Here is an 18,446-nt window from a genome sequence, read left to right as displayed (position 1 = left end):
TGGCTAATTTCTACTCTGATTAATTCTAGTGGGTGGAGGAGAGGGGTGGCAAACCATGAAACAGCACAAAGCAGAAGAAATTCAAATGTACACTCTGACAAAGCAAACCCCCAATTCCACAAGTAAGGAGCAATGGAAAATCTACTTCATCCCTTGAAAATCTCTTCCATCTTTTAAAAATCAACTGCTGTTTTATCTAGGAACTATCAATGTAGTTTCAAGAGCAGCTTTAGAAGGAATTAAAAAGCTGCTTTTCTTGATAAACCATGTGCACTGCAGACAAAGAAAAATTAAAAATCCTAAGTTTGTGACTGAAAATGTTCAAAGTCTAACTTAGATCACGAGAGGCCAAAGCAGAATCATGCAGCCCTGAGAGTTGTAGGTTTGGGTTTTTTGGGGTTAGTTTGGGTTTTGGGAGGGATTGGGATCTAATACTGAGTAATAAGAAGTTTAAATTCATACTTAAAGATTTGGAAAATGAGAGCTTCTTCACCACTGGTAGTGAAACGTTCTCTGTAAAATTCCCCATGAGCTGTAAGATCACTTAAGGACAGACTTCCAATACTTCCCTGCAAGGCTAAATCTCCCTCTGCAAAACAAAGGACAGACAATCAGGATTCTCCAACACAGGTAAGTTACTAAACCCCAGAAGTTTCTATTAGTGGGATAACCTCGTTACGAGTCATTAAATCAATCACATTCAATTAAACATTAAACCTCATGTTCAAAGAAAATCACATCTTTCTGCTCCAAAGATTAGATTAACCCAGACATAACTCTATGCTTTACATACATCATGTGATTACACCACTTTCATTTGGGAAAACTGAGATACAACAGCTTTTTTTCCCCTCTCAAACAGTAATAAACACTGTTGTTCTGCTCTGTGGAAGTGAAGTGTTAAAATCCCAGCCACTCTCAGCTAAAATGATCAAGGCTTTGACAACTGGGAGGGCTGCCAGGATCTCAAATCAAGCCTGAAAAAAGCAGAGGAAGGAGCAGTGGGAAGGGAATCTTGCATCTTGTCCAGGAAAAACACACAAACACCCAGTGAGCACCAAAATTAAAACATTTCAAATCACAACCCCGGTGCAAAACCTCCTTGGGTTTCAAGCTGCAAACAATCCAGCCCTTCCATCCACTCACCAATCACTTCCAAGTGAGCTGCAAGCTTTGCCACGCTGGCTTTAGCAAGTTCACTGGTTGTCTTATTCAGGACTAAGGACAAGGAATGGACCTGGCCAAATAAAAAAGGAACAGATTGGTATTAAACAACATGACTTGGGAGCTGGAACATCTTGTTTAGTTTGTTTTGCAAGACAATTGCACTGTAACACATGAATGGCAAACAACAATTATCTGATTGGGAGACACTGCAGGAAAGCAATGTTTTTACTCCCTTGTTTGCACATTAACAGGTCTCCCAAGAGTTCAGAGTGACCAGGCCAGCAACAAATCCCAGCACTGTCATCTGCATGCTTTTATCTTTGAAGACTTGACCCATCTAAGTTAGCAGATCCTTTGGACAAAGACTATATGCATATATATATATATATATATATACATCATGGTCTTTTTATTAAAAAAAATGTGTTTATACATCTAAATGTATAGACATCTATGGAGATATACATATATATAAAATATATACTTTTTTGGTATAAATAACTCCACAGTACCTAGAACAGCACAGTACCAACTTCAGCAGGTCAGGTCTTTAATACTGAAGCAACTTTAATATTCAGGACAGGAGGGTCACAGAGCAAGGGAGTCAATCATTTTGTAAATGTTTTGCTTTTCTATAATCCTTGTTTTTCTTAAGCTACATCTACACACACCTTGAACCTGTTTCTGAATTTATACACGTTCCCCACTAGAAAATAAAACATTTGATGTAAATATCACCTTAAGTTTCTATAAACCAGAGGTTTTATGACAGACAATCCAATTACTGTTTTGCATCTCAGGTATACCTTCAGATCCAGTTTAGTGTTTACAGGCTCTTGGGCTTGAGAAGCTGACAAGGAATTTATTTCTGCTTTGATTGTCTGCTGAGTATCTTCAGGCGGCGGCTTCATAGCATGGTTATCAGCAGTGGATCCAATCCCAAAGAAATCCAGGATCACTACCCAAGTTTGCAAAGTTATTAAGACATCTAGACAGTTAAAATCAACGTCTACACTACGGTTAATTCTGTGATAGCGAGAGGAAAATTCAGGATGTTTCCTATCCACTAGAAATATATTGATATGAACTAAGGAATCATCAAAGTTACTTTTTCCACAGGGCAACTTGGATCTGTCTGCTGTTGGAGAAGGAGGTGGAGTCAGAGGATACTCAGAATCAGCGACTTCTTTTGGCTTCTTACGGGAGGCACAAACTGGTCTTTGGTAAAGCTGAAAGACATTTGGTGCTTCTTCCATGTGGGAAGGGAGGGAACGTGGCATATCTGGATATTCTGCATTGGATACTGAGGGGCAGGACTGGGAAAGATACTCCTTGTGTGCTAAACTGGAGGGTTTGGGTGCTCCCCGGGACACCATGAGGTTCTTGTACTTGGAGTCTGCTTTCTTCTCCAGGAGATCCTCCATCAGCAGGGAGCGCAAGGCAATCTGGATGGACAAGGTCTGAGGGTGATCTTTGGCAAACTCGACATCGAAATCCTGAAACTTAAGGCTGACAAGACCCTGTGCCCCAAGTGTGAGATCACCACTGAGCTGAACCTGGAGCTCGGAGATATGAAAGTTTGCTTGAATCTGAGTAAAAGATTTTGTTTCCCTGATAGCCAAGGACTTGTTTGGAACGGAGTTAAAACCGGAGTGGCTGAATAAGCCATTTTCCTTCCGCTCACTCGAGAATTCTGGGCCTGCACTGTGAAGTGATGCTGAAGGAGAACTAAGACCAGTTGGAGACACAGAAGTGGTTGAAAATTTGTTCAAGTCTTCGCTGTAAATTAAATTATCCAGAGTCTGAAGGACCTGTTCATACACGTGTTTTGCTAACACCACCTGCAGCAAAGAGGAAAGAAACAACCGTCACGTTAGAGCTCTCGATATGAATAAAATCAGTACATACATTTTAAAACTCACAAGTGGAAAGACTGTGCAGTTTCAAACCACATTAATTTTAAGTTCATCCACAAGTAAAACTTAATCCAGAACAAGCTACAGTGCAAAGCTGAAGCAAAACAATTCTTCTGTATTAGGTCTGTCAGATGATATCATCTGAAAACACACAGGAGAGGATTCCACAATAGGATCCCCTGTATTCCTGGGCAAAAACCATCCACACAGAGTTAGTTAAAAATAATTCACCATCCAAATTATCCTTAATTTGCCATGCTGAGATTATACAGTAATATATGGAACAAATATTCTACTTAGCCATCATTGCTTGTCTCCTTAGCTTTAGAAGTTTCAGTTTCCTCTATTTAAAACCTCTGCTCCTGCACAGATTTTTTTCAAGATAATGGTATTTTAATATGCTTAGTTTCTACTAGAACTGCAAATACATTTATTTGGACAGTGACACAATTACTTTTCCTTCTGTGTTCAAGGTAAGTTTAAGTTAGATAATTCATAAAGATATCTAAAATGCCCCCAAATAAAGTAAAATGTTCATCACTGTTGTTATGACTTCAGACTGTCTCTTCAAACCATGTGTATAAGGACATGATTTCCAAACTACCAGTATGTTAAACCTGAAGATACTGGCCTGAAAAATACTTATCTTCTATGAAGGGAAATACTTTTATATTGATAGTAGAAATTACTACATTTCTGTACCTGAAGAGGGTTCACAAATTTCCCTTCAATCCTCATAACGCTTGATACTCCGAAGTCTTCATTACTCAGAGGAAAAGTTAACTCCAAATCTCTCTCTAGTGGGATCTTTTCCAGTTTAAACTGGATGGTGGTGTTATTCAGAATGTGGAAAGCTTTAAGAGAAAGTGAAATTAAAACAACATTAGAATAAGTGATTATCCTACAGAGACTGTACAGAAGAGACCACGTAGCAGCTCTTGAACTTGTCCATAGGTCTGACTGGATATTATGAGCAATATACATTTTTAGCACCATCTACTACTCACATTAAAGTCATTAAGACTCCTGTGATTAACATACCCTGGCCTTTATGTAATGATTCGAAGAAGTCATGACGAGTAAAACGGGATTCCTCCTGGCTGTTCACGCTGGCAGGACCTGAGGAGGAACGTGGCCCATGAGGTGTCTCACTTGCAGGCTCCTTCTTGCTGCTAAACTGACTGCTATTTAAAGAATACATTTTAATATCTTTGATTTCAACTTGCAGCCTATCATTGGTAGATTCATCTTCTCCTGGTACAAAATTCTGAATGGATATCTGTCCCAGATGACCTACAAGCAGTTCAGAGCTCCCAGGCTTTCGAGGGATGGAGACAATCGGGGATTCGATGTTTACATTTAATATGAGCTTGATAGTATCAGTTTGGAGGGGCTGTGATCCAAATGCATCCCCTTCAGTATCTTCTGTGCTGGCAAAATCTCTTGAGCGTGGGGTGGTGTCAAACAAAGAAACCATCTCGCTGTATTCAGCAGTTTTAGTTGCCAGGACCGTGGTGACTTTGGAAGCCGCACTTTTCAACATGCTGCGGAAATTCTCCTCCAGCTCGTCCATGGACAAAGTCAGCTCCTTCAGAAACTTGGCTGAGTGGTTGTAGTGCAAGGAGGCCATTTTGAGGTTGAGAGAACACTCCTCTTTTGACTTCTCTGTGAAAGTGAAACTTAAAGCATCTGGAAGGCTGTTCCCATCATCAAGCCTGAAGAATAAAGACTCAAAGTAATCTGCATCCCCCATGAGATTCTCATACCTCACTGTGCTCCCTATGCTCACCACATACTGGTTCTTCACATTGTCCTGTGTCAGATCCATGAGGTGAAGGCATCCAAGAGAGCCATTCACGTCCAGTTTACTGCACATGGAGACGTTGACTTTGGTGCCACCAATGCTGGCCGTGGCGATTTTTCTGCCGTATTTTTCTCCATTTGTCATGCCAACTGTCCTGAGGAGCAGTATATTCAGCCAGTGAATATCAACTGCTACCTCTGTGTTCTGGGCATAAGTAGACTGGAATGTTTCCTGTTCCCTCCAATCTCTTTCCAAGTCAGTGATTAAAGGCTGAGGACTGGAATCTTCTTTGTCCTTTGGGAAAGATTTCTGGAGAAACCCAATCAGTTCAACGATAGTCTCTGGGTTAAGGATGATATCCAAGTTGTTGACCTGTAGAGAGATCACCTGCAGGCTGCTATCCAAATTCATGGATGGGCACTCTGCACTCACAAACTGATACTCTAATTTTATCAGGGACTCCTGATCCTTCCCATTGTTCCCAGGTGAAGTGTTTGAGGCCGTGGTGAATCTCTCTGCCAAACCAGCGACGTCGATGGGACGTGCATCGTGCGGGCCAGAGACCGGGGACTGAGCCCTGCTGTCTCGAAGGCTCCCTGTCGGGACATCAAAGCTCAGATTCTTATGAGAAGCCATCAGGAGATCAAAGTCTGTCCCATATGTTTGCATAGTATCAACCAGCAAGAGGCCGTGGACGGTCAGGGACACCTCTGCATCGTACGGCCTCTTCACAAAGTGCGCGTTGGTGCCAAAAACCTTGAGCACAGAGATGTACCTGCCGTTGCTCTCCACGCCCAGCTGCATACAGTTCACCTTGAACTCAGCCAAAAGCAGCTGAGACTCCACAAGAACCTCCCTGGTGTGCTGCTCGAGCATGACAACACTCTGGGTGAGATTCATCACCGAGTCGTGCAAACTGCCGAACTGGTCCACCTCTGCAAAGATCTTGTCTCTCCCCAAGTGCAGGGCATCTGCAGACTTGCTTTCAGACGTGCTCAGCTGCATGAGGCAGTTCTTCAGAGCCAGGATTTTGTCTTCATTGATGTGAATTTTCAAGTCTGGCAGGTTGCCAGACAGGACAGCCCCTGGGTATTTGGGGTCAGAGGTGTAGATCAGTCTGCGCTCCAGCTGCAGGTGAACGTTGAATTTTTCCACCACGTGGGTGGGACCCACATCACTGTCCTGAACGTGCTTCCAGTTGTCTTTCACTCGGCCCACCATGATCTGAAGGTCCATGAATGACAGTGTGTATCTCTCATACATTTTTTTACTCATTAAGTGTGCCTGTAGCTGCTCTTCACTTATTTCTACTCCAGTAAATTCTGACATTTTGATGCCACTACTGGTGTTGGATTCTGGTGGAGGGGTATTGGGAGGAGTTGCAAGAGGTGTTTTATATTCCTCATCACTCAATTCATTGGCTTCTGAGGAAAAATTATCTGCAGTTCTTTTAGATTCTTCTGTGGATTAAAAAAATAATAGTAAACAAACAAATAAACAAAAGTATTCCAAAAAGGACTCGATACCAAAAGTTTCCCATTGTTATCTGGTCATCCAGTCTTAAGCTGTATTTTTTTAAACACAAAGCATACCTGGCACTGTCCTTGCCTCCTTATACATTATATATTATCAGATTCTATTAAGTTTATATATAAACATATATATATGTGTGTGTGGTTTAAATCTATCAGTTGACTTTATTGACTAATATTGGCTTTCATTTTATTATCATAGGAAAATGATTCTTTCTACTTTTTTAGAAAACAAGAACCCACCCCCAAAAAACTTCCCTATCCTTTTTTACCCTTTTATTTTTAAGCTCTGGGTTTCTGAAAGAAGGTGGAAAGAACAGGAAAGCTACAATAATTCTAGATCATACCTTGAGAATTGGTGAGCAATATTCTTCCCAGATCAACAACAACCAACACTGGATCCACAAATTTGAAATCATCAGGAAAGATCACCTGAGGGGCAGAGATATCAAGGCACACGGTCCAGCTTTTGCTGTTTTCCTGGAAGTTAAGAAGGAAGATTTAATAGGCCAGAAGAAAACATACCCAAAAAAGCCATGGGTTGACTTTCACAAACTCCAGCCACGCTCAAGTCTGGCACCTTGTTAAACCACAGACTCCCATCACAGCCAAGAAAGAGACATTTTCAGTAGGTGAAACATCCCCTGCAACCACAAACATGGATTTCCTGACACCACCACCTGTAAAACCCCCCACTTGCTTACAAAGGCCACACCAACAAACAACAACAACAAGCCCCACTCTTAAGAGCTTCAAGTCCTAAAACAAAAGGCTAAAAAAGCTCCATAAACATTTTGGGGCCACAAACTTACAATGAAGTCTCCAACCAGTAACCGGTCAATGGTTTGCCTGATTTCAGCTTTTGTCTGCATCTTCAGCTTGTTGTACTGTCTCCTGGCAGCCTCAGCCACTCTTGCCTCTAACTCAGATTGGTAACCAAAACCTGCACAAGAGATGGAAAACTCACTGGGTATAACTTTGTTGGTGTTACTAAATCAGGAAAAAGAAAGGAAGGAGAAAACAGGAAAGATGTGGTTTAAATTTTCGCAGTAAAATTCAAGCCAGGCGAACACAGCGGGTGAAAGGCACTGTCTGTACCTGCTCACCAGAGAAAAGGAAGCATCTAAGCACAAAACAAACAGTCCCCCTAAAAAAAAAAACACTTCCCTAACCTTTTTCTGGTCTTTATTTGCTTAATTTAAATTTAAAGTGGAGATTCTCTGATTTGTGCTTTGTATTTCTAAGAACACGAATAAATAAAAATCAAAGACAAGAAGAGATACAAGATCACCAACAAAACCCCAACCTCCCCCAAAAAAAACACATGAAAGGTTAACCTGAGGTATGAACCCTTCCCTTGTAGAAGAAGTCAGCTACTTTCTTAATGGCTTGTGGATTGTAAATAATGTTTAGAGGTCTGGTACTGACTTCCAGGCGCCTCTCAAAAGTGCTGTGGATTGGATTTCTTTCATAAAGCATTTCAAATACTGGGGCATCGGGATCTGCAACTGAAAAAACAGGTGAGTTACAAAAAGCGGTTGTAAAGAAACCCCAAAACAAACATACAGATAAAAGCAAAAAAAAAACAAACCCCAAAGAATTTAATAACTGGTTTTTAACTGGTACTACTGGGGAAGTAGAAGTGTCTAAGAATTCTTCAGTAACAGAAAAACAATCATATGATCAACTTCTACAATCAACAGAATTCAACATGTTTGTATAAATATATATAAAAACATTTGTATAACTGGGGCCTTACTGTTGAACTCCTAAAAACTTTTTTAAACCAAAACACACAGCAACTACAACTCCTATTGTCTTGAAAGACATCTTTTCTTACTTTCTTTACAGCCAACTTGCATCCACCCTTCTGTCTGAACAAAGCTTCTATGATTTTATCTGCACCACTTGCAAAAAGCATCTGCACGAATTCAAAACTCTAGGCACTCAGTTTTGAAACTTCTGGCTTGTAGGAATTATCTCATCAAACATAAAATGAAATCTTTACCAGTGTTCTGATTAGTCATTTCTGAGGACAAACTTTGGAGTCCAAAGGAAGACATGCAGCCAACCTCTTTTTGCTGATAAGAATTTAAAAGAAAAAGATTTGTTTAGATAAAATCAACCAAGCCACCTGATATAAGCATATAAAAGTATTTTCTGTTGAAATGTATGTATAGTCTGAGATTATTATATATATTTTTTTCCCCCTGCCATGGTGGAACAGGAGAAGAAAGTATGACTAAGAAGCCAACACTGCCCACTCCTGCAGTCAGGCTGAAGTCTGAAGTGTAAATTGCAGCCAGTACAAAGTACAAAATACATGGGAAATTCTCATGGCACTGCAGTCAGATTCTGTTTGCTCAGAAGAGAAATCTGAAATCTGCTCTGGAATTCATTTCTGCCTTTAGAGTTATAGTGTACAGGTGAAATAAAACCTGTACTTGGACCACAGAGCTTTATGGGAAAGAACAATCACTGGTTAAAGCAGCAATGCTGACTGTTCCAAAAATCACATGTTGATGAACAAATTATCTTCAGCCCAACACATGTAAGGTTAAAGTCACAATCACACAGAGCAAAAGATGAGGACTTCTGCAAGTGATCTTTTGAAAGGGCAAATAAGTTCAACAAGTGGAAATTTTTCCTCAAGACTTTTGTGTTCTCCTTCTGGGATAAGAAAAACGTGTGTTGAGTTGTGGAGCATAACTGGTTTCCTACACACTTATGCATCTCACAGAGTAACTCAGGAGAGTTTTTTTCACCTACAGGATTTGGGAAAACAAGAACAGGAAATATGGTCCCTTCTGTTGCCAAATCCCTCAGGAAAAGCCCACCAAGCTGAACTTTGAGAAGGGAAGACTTTCTGCGAGGAAGGGATTCTGCCAAGATCTTTACACCTGGAACACAAAGACATAAAATTGTTTCTTTTAGTGCACAGGATGCATTTGACTTTAATTTCACAGGTAACAAACACTGTCCAACAAACACTTTTGAAACTACTTAAATATATGTTTATTTCTACAAAAAAAAGCCAAACATTTTTATAGTTTGTTATACATTACAATGACTGTGAGGCAGTTCTGGTCCCTTCTGAGAAAGAACAGAAATGGGGTAAATACCTGAAAATTCCAGCTGCATAAAAGCAGTCTCCTCAGCAGGCACCACCCTCTTCTTCTTCTTATGCAACAGAGTGAAAGAGCCACCCTGCAACTGTAGATTTAATTTAGCAAAAACATGATCTCTCTTGGTAAAGGTATTCATGCTTGAAGCGTCTGCAGCAGGATCAAAAAAATCATCTGCACCTAAGGGAAAAACAAAAAAACAAAAAAACAAAACAAAACAAAAGAACACATTAAATAAATTAAGACTGTGAAAGGCTACTGAAGAATGAAATAGTTTCTCTCAATTTGAAAATAAAGATTTCCCCAGTTCTAGGGAAGAGGAATAGAAGCAAAAAATAGAGCAGATAAACTTTTTCCTTTAAAATAATGAATATTCCATAGAACTCTTCTGCTTCAATAAGGAAATGTAAATCTAAATTTACAAAGACCACAAAACCCAGGGCTGTTCCTGTTATACCCAGTCACATGAACCCCCCTAACTTGAACAGATAAAGTCCCCAAAGCTCTTTGCCATAAATACCAACAACAGTGGAAGCAAATTTATTGCACATAAGATCAGCAGGTTCACCAGGTCCTGAGATGCTTCAACAGGTTGTTAAGCTCTAGGCAGGCTCTGCTGCCTGGGGACTTCAGGTGACACAGGGAACCCTTTAACAGCACAGAACCAAAGAGCTGCTTCTGTCCACCTGCACCAGGTATCCCACTGTGGCAGCAAACCCTGCATTTCCATACCCAGGATGTCTTCTGGATTCCACTGTTCCTTCAGGTCTGGCAGCAGCCCTTCGAAAGGTTCCCCTTCATATGTCTGCTGGGTGTCTCCATACCAACCTCCCCAGCCAGGAAACCAGGACTGCAGGTACTGCAGCATCCCAGTGCTGCTGCCATGGCTGGATTCTGCCCCAGGGGAACCTCCAAGGGGATCAGGTAAGGGCTCTTTGACACTCTGTGTTTGAATATTGAACACACACACATTACTGCTGGTAAGAGTTATCACAAGTGAACAAAAACATCATAATAAACACACAACTCCATCTCCTGTTTACTCAGCACTCCAGCAGTGTCTCCATCAATGCTCAGCCTACAGAAGAGCAGCAGCACAGAAATAACAAATATATCATCACTTAGTGCTGTATATTCATATATGAAGCCATTTGTCATTATTTAAATCTTAGTCTACAAACACTAAGCCAAAGAAGAAGTCATTTGATACCATAAAGCACAGCTCTAAATTTTAGCATTTGTATTTGAGAGAGATGACATTGAGCTGTCACAGAGATTAGTCCCCATTTTATGATGTGTGCTCACCCAGCCATTTCCACAGGGCTCATTTCTGCCACATATTTATTCTGGGAAAAATTCATTACAGGCCCTCATTTCCACTCCCTGTTTTTAAGCTGGAGAGTACCTGCCCTAGAAATTCTGGCAAGGATACTGCTGGGGAAGATCATCATATGACTAGACAAAAGATTTCACTGTGCAAGTGGCACAACAGTAAAAACTGCAGGAACTGAACAGTTTTGCAATTTTAGGATTAATACCACACATCTAAATCAAAGCAAATACATGCTAAGGCTCTCCAGCAGAACAGAACACACAATACCACAGAATAATCAGATAATCAGCTAAAGATTCCAAATATTACCCTGTATGGAGAATGTTCCTCACCTCAGCCAGGTCATGCAATTTATTGTGAACTATCTCATACAGAATCTTCAGCTCTTCATAAGTCTGCTCCTCCTCAATGCGATGCATTTCTGCCTGGAAAGACAAAAAAAGGTAAAGCATCTGCAGTAAAAGAATACAGCATCTTGTTCACAAACATTTCAAAGAGTTAGAGACTCACAGAAAAACTAACATGGCATTAATGATCATACCCAAGTGCCTCAGCACACAAAAATCAGTGGAAGTCATGTGGGTAACTGCAACCCTGACATTCTCCTCAACTACAAATGCTGTTTATTTGCATTGTAAAATACATTATTTTAACACTTTCCAGGGTAAAAATTCCTTACCCAACTACATCCTCCTATCAGAAATCAGAAGCAAGATTTGCAGGACAAAATTTAAGCCGTGGAACGTAACCTGATTAAACAGGATGCCTTAGCCTGGAGCAAAAAAAGCTGCTGTGGAGTAAAGGAGGTGGAGGAAATGAACTGTGTAAATTAGGACAGCGTAGTATTCACTGCCAGCTACTCAGACATGTTGTCTTCTCTGTACTGGTTAACAAGTTGTTTGTGGAAATGATGACTTCATCAAAGCCTAAAGAATCTATCATGGGACAAGAAATCAAAAGACATTTTTCTAGTCCACTGCCACTGCCTTTGTTACATTTCACAGCTCTGCTGAACACAATACAAGCTCTGTGAAAGTAAAAGTCTCCTGCTTTGCCAGGTATTGTAAAGTTTTCTGTACACTGACCTATTCCTACAGTTCATCTCTAAATAAAACAAGTATGGACTACAGACAATTTAAACTACAAACAGATTTGCACCTGTAATTAAGATAGGTGAGGTACAAGGTGCCCTCAACTGACTCAACAAAAAAGTCCCAATACATATAAAGATAAAAAGCAGCTAATTATAGTTCTTGGGGTTTTTTTTTTTTCTTTCTGAAGTAGGTCACAGGTTCATTACTGGGGGCACTAAATTCTTCATCCTAAAATCAACTGCAGAAAACCAAATAAAACCTATGAAGGATCCCCAAACACAGTCAACTAGCCCCAATTATCTACCCAACCCTATGGGCACACATATTTCTGATATTTCAATACATTTTGGATCTGTAGAGCACACGAGTTGAGAAAGCATGTCACAGGCTGACATGAGCATTCTGTAACAGTTAATGCTATTTTTGGTGAACACCAGGCACAGCTCAAAAAACAGACAGCTCTTTGCAGAGCAAAACAAAAACACAAGAACCCCGCAGCACACACACCTCCCACAGGCCCAGGTTTCAGCTTTGAAAGCTCAGCTGTGGCCAGAAGACAGATCTGTTCAGCAAAAATGGCTGCAGCACGACTCGAGATGTCTCTAAACCAGACCAGACTTTCAACTGGAAAGACGAAACGACCCAAATGTAAGATGATTAATTAACACTGGAGAAGAAACTCAGCTCTAAATACCTGCTCTGCAGCAGACAGTGGCTCTCCCTTCAGCTTGCTGTAGTACAGGTCAGTGTAGGACACGGCATCCCGGGCCCGCTGCAGCGCGAATTCCCACGTGGAACGTTGTCTCTGCTCCCTGATCTCCGACAGATTCGCGTTCAGGGCGAAGATCCACCATTCCCGGCAGCTGGGACGGGAAAGGAATTTTTTATGATATTACTGTCTTATCAGTAATTCATAAAAAAAAAAACAACCCAAGGGCATGGCAAACTGGGGAAAGGTCCAGGGGATTCAGTGGAAAGCAGTGGGCAACTGGCCAGGAGAAGCAGCAGATGGGCTGGTTGGTGCAGGACAGAGCTCCCCAAAGTCCCACCACTCCAGTGGGATTTGGTCCAGCTGTCGTGTATCAGGCACAGTCAGAGTGATGAGTTACATAAACTGGACTGAAAGCCTCAGGTAAGGAGAATTTTAGTTTGAATTGTGCCTGAATATATACAACTGATTTATGAGGTAGATGAACAAAATATTAAACTGGATCTCTAACATTTGATTATTATGTACCTTTTTATATTTTTTCTAATTCCAGTTTCCCTAGGATAGCTTTTGATGTCCTACTAACGACATCACATATGGAGATGTACTTACTTCTCTGTTACTGTGACCTTTGGTCTCCACTTCCTGAATTTAAGCTGCCGTTCCTTTCTTGCCAGTTCCTTTAAAAATCCCATGATCTGCTGGTACTGCATCTGTTGGTGCAATAATACACAGATCCATGAGGCAATACTGGAGTGCTTTCCAAAGCAAAGGGGAGGGGACAAAACCCACACAAAAACCCAACCCCACGCTTAGTTTATCTGCATCAACAGCCTGCACATGGCTTCAGAATTTAGATTAACATTCATCATAATTCATAATTTTGTTCTCCAGTGTCACAGATCTTCTCCCAGCAGGTAATAGCTCATGTGTGACACTGCATTTACAGCTTCTTTATTTACAAATGCACAGAATGAAATCTCCTTCCATCTCAGTTATCAACATAACATCAGCTGCTACTGTACATTCTGCAGACTAAAAACCCCCATGTGCATCCCTCTTGTTACTACAACAAACAAAACCTTTAATTTTTTTTTCAATAATCAGCTGCAGTAAAATAATTCAATAATTTGGAAGGCTTGGCTTTAAAACAAACAACTCGTTCAGTATGTCCATTTGAGCTGCCTCTCAAATAAAAGGTTTCACAGAGTATTCATTTTATGCTGCAATAATGGTATTTCAGGTGTTACAAACACAAAACTGCCACACAAAACAGCCACAGTTTTACGATCCCTGTTTCAGTTACTGAGAGGTAAATGGTTGGCATTTACCTGTGAAAGTTTCAGGGGAATGGTCTCCAGCTGAATGTCACATTCCAGCCGTGGAGTGTGGCGGGATCTTAAAGGCTCCTTGGAGCAGTTCCTCTTGAGGAGAGCAGAAGTGCAGACAGGCTCCATGATGTAATTGTGATCCCGACTTTCCATACTTCTATCCATTGCTTCCTGTGGGTTACAGGCAAATTTACTCTCTGAGAAAGTGAGTGTCCAAAACTCATTAAAATGCCCTGGTTTCCTATGTTAGAAGGTATTTTATCTGCATGCCAGTCCATTGGAACCTCTTAAACACGTTCTCCCTTCAAAAGCAAAACAAGGTGTTTCACAGCACAGCCTTTGCGGGTTGCACATGGATCCTGTCCTTAGAGGATGAAACCATAAACTTCTGTTGCCCTTGAAATCATCATATCCAATAAATTCTAAGTCAATTGGGTCTTCAGTATAGAAGGGAGACTAACAACAACTTCTCTTTCATATACAAAACCTCTCTGTGTACCTGCAGCTGACCAGGAGGGAGGTCACCCAACAAGGTGCAGTTGGTATCCCAGTAAACACTGAAGTCAGCAACATCCAGCTGTTTTTTCCGCATGAGCTTCTCCACCTGGAGGAGAAAAAGTGGAACAAAGTCAAGATCACACACCACGTGGGGAGTTTGCAGTTCTACACGCTCAACAAACAAAACGAAACGCTCAGAATCAATCTATTACAACAACCAAAAGATTATTAAAATGCCATGTGGTTTACTAAACATTGACTAGCCCACAGAAAATGCAGGATCCCACCTGAGCTGCCAGGAGCTCTCAAACACAGCTGCACTTACTGGTTCAAACACCGCATTTTGCATCGAGACGTTTTTGATGCAGACGCCGAACGCGAAGGGCTGCGAGGGATTTGTGACCCCATCTTCAAACCTCAAATGCACATCCTGGATTTTTAACTAGACAGGGAAAGAACATTACCAGAGATACTATTTGTATCATCACAGCAGACAGCAGCACTTTGCATTAATACTGATTTTTGCAATTCTCTGATTCCTGGTAGTCACTTGGACCTCACAGAAATCCTGTTCCTCATTTCCCCCAAAAAACCAACAAGCCACTTTCAAACACAGTGCACTTATTTTTTCCTATCCCACTATTATTCTCCATTTTAAGCAACTGCCAACCAAAGACTCACAGACTTACTTCGATGTTTTCTACAATCCTGGTGACTACAGATGCAGTAACTGAGTACCAGTAGGATTCCCCTTTCTGCTGCTGTTCTTTCTAAAAGAGAAAAGAGGGATAAGCATTTACCAACCACTGTGACAGCTGGTCAGGAGAAAACATCCTTTGTTACACTGAAATCACTGTTAACGGGGAGAAATTAAAAACCCAACTATTTTGGTGTCTCCAGCATATGTGGGACTCACGACATGATGGTGAGGGGTGGTGGGGCACAAATTGCACTGTGTCAGCATGTACAGATCAAACTCTACCTTCACTTCCTGTCCATTTGTTCTCTCACTTGTTAGGAGACTTAAACATAATCCATACACCATGAAACATAAGCGTGACTCACCTTCCATTTTTCCTCAAGGGCCTGCAGAAGGGCTTTCTTGTGTTCTCTCTCTTGCAACTTCTCCCTTTCCTCATCAAACTCTCCCTTTTTTTCTGGTGCCCCAATGAGGTGCAGTTTGGAGACAGATATCACCCATGGATCCACGTGTGGACGATAAAAAGGGATCTGCAGTGTTATTTTGCCAATGAAACCTGGATATATAAAACAGAGACGCTGTCAGATTCCTGTGGAAACTCGCTTTATCACCCTTAGAAATCCTCCAAGAAAAAGTGGTGTAAGAAACAAACAAGCTAAAATAGAAATAACCTGAAATCAGGGTACTTCATTTGTTCAAGCTCTGACTCACAGGTCCTCTAAAACATGCAACACTTCCTGTTCAGAAAATATCTGCCCTGCACACACAAGCAAAATACAAACCTGCCTTTACTTCAAATGGTAATTCCAGTTCCTTTAAAGCATCTTTTTTTAGTGGTAAGTTTTCCAATTCAACAGCACCTGCACAAAGCAGAAAAAAAGGACAAGTCTGCTAAACAGAATTATGCTAAAGAAAGCCAATTTGAACATTGTAAGCCTAAAATGACTGGTATTGTGTTTCTTTTTTTTTTTAATGAAATAGGATTTCATGAGAACAGCCAGCCAGGTTGTGTTACAATCACAATGGTTACTTAACACACTTGTTAATTTTCTGATGCCATGTGCTCAAACTATTTGATGAGGTAGGTCATCCAGAAGCAATCTCCTGTGAGGTTTTCCATCTGAACTCCACTGTAACCATGGAGGAAGCCTTTCCTTATGGTCTTTTCAAAAGAGATACTTGTTTACTTAATATTGCCAAAAGAAAAGCCTTGAAGTGTTACAATATATTCTCTCTAGAAACAGCAGATAACACAGCAAAGGGTGAACCAGAAAGTATTGATTGGAGGACTCTGGGACAAAGTACAGAACTCGTGGACATAACATGACACAAATCAGATTACAGGGGAGTAACTACGAGCACCAAAAGGTAAGAGGCAAAGATTGCAGGACACTTCCTGCCACAGCCACCAAACCCTGAATTAAATTAAAGGTTAAACACAATATTAAGTCATTATTTCTATTCCCCCTTCCAGTTATTACAGAAACGCTCCTGGTTTTTTTCTTTTCAAATCACAGTAGGAAAACACAACAGAAAACACCACAAGGCCTCCCTCACCCTTCAGAAGTGCCACTGAAAGCTGGTCTGTGTTCAGGTTATTGACATATTTGCCCAAGTAGGTGTTGAGGACCCAGGCTACCAATCCTTCCAACATGACTGTCCTGGAAGAGGGCAGCTAATGGTTTGCTGTCATTTTCTGGATTTCTGTTCCATAATTAGTCTCGCTCTGAAAGAAAAAAAAAAAAACAAGAAGAAAATTAGTGTCTGAAATATCCACTCTCAGCAGAGCTGGCATACCACTGTAATTCTTACTGTGATCTATCTAAAGAGAAGTAAAAGAGAAGTAAAATCAACTGAGGTTGATTTCTACCTTTAAGATGCTTTATCCTGAGCGCTTTAAGTGTCAAACCAGTTTCACACAGAGCTCTGGCGATCACACCAGGATTCCTCCCATTTGCACATTCAGTTCATCTTTCCACCCTTTCTTCCTAACCAAACCACCACATTTTGTTGCAACAACCGGCAAGGCCAATCCACAATCCTCTTCCAGAAAAGGGAAGGCTAAAATTCCACGTGGATCTGAAGCAGTTTTGCAGCGGCCTCCTCGGCCTCTGGTGCCAGCATTGCCTTCATGCTGGGCTTGGCACAGCCTGCTCTGAAGCAACAGCCTGGAGCCTCTGACTGTATTTCTGTAGAATTCCTACACGGCATCTGTGAAGCAACTCCCCAAACCCCTTTTTGGGAGAGCCTGTGTGTGTGGGAAGTAACCAGATCCAAGCCCCATAAATAGCTCATCAACAGTTACTCCCAGCAGGTTTCCAAAGTGACAGCAGAGATTCTTGCACCGGGGAGGGGAGAAGCTACATCAGGGCAGCCCCACTGGTCAGCATTTCCCATCACACTCTTCTCCAGACATTTCTGTTTCTACCTGTGTGGCAATCAGGGCATTAAGATCCCAAAGCCCCTGTCCAAGTTTTTAACCAGGGAATTGCAAAAGAGCTTCTTTGAGCTCCTGCAAGGGCAGGATGGAGCTTGGCACAGTAAGGAAAAAAGCGTGCAGGCCATTTCTTGAGGTTAGAATGGAGTAAATGTATCAATTTTGTGCTTAAAAAACCCTCTCCCAATCCCCCAGACCTCCCTAAACCACGGAGTTCTACAGAGCAGAGAAGCAAGATACATAATTTATTTACATCTGGCAACAGAAGGAAACGACAACTTCAAGAGTCACATTTTAAATTTCACATCAGGATTTAAGGTTTCCCCACGAGGAGGCTCGCTGGCTTTTAGGCCCCCCCATTAAAGCCTTTATTTCTTTTTTAAAAAGCCAGTGAAAATACTTAACTGAGAGTTAAAGAAAATAACCAGAACTAAGCAAACAATGAAAGGCTTTTCCTAATGGCTGAAAGTGAAACCACGTTGTCCTGCAAAGTGAAAGAGAAAATAGCACAGGGAAGTTTGATTTTGACTGTGTCAGAGCTTCATGTTACAGGTGTTTAACGTTTTTATCTATGAAAAATATCTCAACAGTTTTAAAACACAATAGTATTATTCCACATAACATTCTTACTCTCAGGCCACAAGCTTATATTTTTTTATTCTAATAAAAGGGTTTTATTCTAATAGAAGTGACAAGAAAGCTGAAGATGGAACAAAAGCAAATACAGTCACCCTTGTCATATCGCCACTAAAAAAAGAAGCCAATAAAAAAGAAATCTACAGGTGTTTGAAACCAAAGCA

At 41.0% G+C, this 18,446-nt stretch overlaps 1 protein-coding gene across 1 annotated transcript in view; it reads right to left on the bottom strand.

The window, feature by feature from the left end:
* VPS13D (vacuolar protein sorting 13 homolog D) overlaps positions 1-18,068 on the bottom strand; it is an 88,708-nt gene extending 70,640 nt beyond the window's left edge. The window contains 23 exon segments of the mRNA XM_050322716.1: positions 463-589; positions 1,147-1,237; positions 1,974-3,008; positions 3,786-3,937; positions 4,125-6,347; positions 6,767-6,899; positions 7,232-7,362; positions 7,757-7,927; positions 8,428-8,500; positions 9,189-9,319; positions 9,542-9,724; positions 10,277-10,487; positions 11,210-11,302; positions 12,666-12,834; positions 13,293-13,393; positions 14,012-14,182; positions 14,511-14,615; positions 14,835-14,951; positions 15,199-15,279; positions 15,575-15,765; positions 15,992-16,069; positions 16,767-16,935; positions 18,052-18,068. Coding sequence (XP_050178673.1) covers positions 463-589; positions 1,147-1,237; positions 1,974-3,008; positions 3,786-3,937; positions 4,125-6,347; positions 6,767-6,899; positions 7,232-7,362; positions 7,757-7,927; positions 8,428-8,500; positions 9,189-9,319; positions 9,542-9,724; positions 10,277-10,487; positions 11,210-11,302; positions 12,666-12,834; positions 13,293-13,393; positions 14,012-14,182; positions 14,511-14,615; positions 14,835-14,951; positions 15,199-15,279; positions 15,575-15,765; positions 15,992-16,069; positions 16,767-16,863 — 5,864 coding nt within the window. The 5' untranslated portion in view covers positions 16,864-16,935; positions 18,052-18,068.
* Positions 18,069-18,446: the final 378 nt, after the last annotated feature.

The sequence above is a fragment of the Myiozetetes cayanensis genome, unplaced genomic scaffold (assembly GCF_022539395.1).
Source record: "Myiozetetes cayanensis isolate MyiCay16 unplaced genomic scaffold, myiCay2020 scf28, whole genome shotgun sequence".
NCBI lineage: Eukaryota > Metazoa > Chordata > Aves > Passeriformes > Tyrannidae > Myiozetetes > Myiozetetes cayanensis.
The sequence above is the reverse complement of the archived record's forward strand: the minus strand, read 5'-3'. Positions and strand labels throughout refer to the sequence as shown.